Genomic DNA, 1,169 nt, shown 5'->3' on the forward strand with positions numbered 1-1,169 from the left:
GCCATCAGTTATGTTCAGCTTAGTTTCATTTCAAGATTGGCTCTATAATTCAGAGTACTTTATTTTTATAGCTAAAATGGGAATGGTTGATTTCTATGCTTTTAAATAGGTTTAAATACCTTACTGGATCTTTCTCTGCAGGTACTCGAGCTAGTCGTCAAAAGCCAGTTTTTGGTAATAGCCAGGTTGACAATATGCTTCCTCCACCTTCAACTGGCAGACGTCAGAGGACGAAAAAAGTGGTATGAAAATGATTACTTTAGTTTTACATTTTCTCCCTAGTATAATGAGTCACTCTAGATAAGTGAACAACTTGCCTGAAGTGCTTAGTACATAATAAATTTACAGTTATTAAAGGTCACTGTCTACATTACCATTTTGGAATTGGATCTTTTAAAAGTTTTTGTGAATAACAACATAAGCAGTGGCATATACATGCAAGGTTTTGAAGCAAAGTTTTCATATTTATATTTCTTTTTTTCAATAAACTCAGGATGTTGCAGCTACTCCTGCCAACCAGAATATTCCCCCAAGCTTTATGTCATCCATGCTGGTGACTCCAAAATTTGATCCACGAACTCCACTACCTCCAGGGACTATAAAGAGAAAGCCAAAACTTGGAGAAATTGCAATTTCACTCACTGGGTCCCCCTTGCAAGTATCACCGGCTGTTAAGCCAAACTATGACATAAAGGTAGGGACTTTTTCCCTGTTGTATTTCGTAAAATTGACATTTTTGTGTAGGTCTAGTTATTTGCATATAACCCAAGGCCAATTCATGGTCTTCACTGGGTGAAGGAGCCCATTATTTTGATGTATGTTTCAGAATATAAAATAAATGCTTAAAGTGCCAAGATAAAAGGTAGTCTTAATAGTTAATTAAAGGGGTAAAAAAAAAAGAGAATTGGTATTCTACCTCTTTTTTTAACAATTTTGAGAGTATCACTACTCTACAACACTGCCATTAATATCCATTTTCATATTAGTATGGGTACTCAGTACTAGGCTTACCTGACCTCACCTCACCCCATTCCTTATTTTTTATTTATCTATTTTTTTTTTTATTCTCATTTTTGTTACTTTATTACTGTTATAATATAAGTCAATATCTTTATAATGACCAAAATAATGCTGTAATAATGATAATGTTTTTAGTAGAAGAAATCTAT

The 1,169-nt window shown here is 33.7% G+C and overlaps 1 protein-coding gene across 2 annotated transcripts in view; it reads left to right on the forward strand.

Annotated features, from left to right (window-relative positions):
* Positions 1-1,169, forward strand: part of LOC119587979 (borealin-like) — a gene marked incomplete in the record, with an annotated part of 10,567 nt that overhangs the window by 8,166 nt on the left and 1,232 nt on the right. For both annotated transcript variants that reach the window (XM_037936698.1, XM_037936699.1), the window contains 2 exon segments: positions 142-242; positions 494-694. In XM_037936698.1, the coding sequence (XP_037792626.1) occupies positions 142-242; positions 494-694 (302 nt within the window).

Source organism: Penaeus monodon, chromosome 23 (genome assembly GCF_015228065.2).
Source record: "Penaeus monodon isolate SGIC_2016 chromosome 23, NSTDA_Pmon_1, whole genome shotgun sequence".
In the NCBI taxonomy this organism is placed as follows: domain Eukaryota; kingdom Metazoa; phylum Arthropoda; class Malacostraca; order Decapoda; family Penaeidae; genus Penaeus; species Penaeus monodon.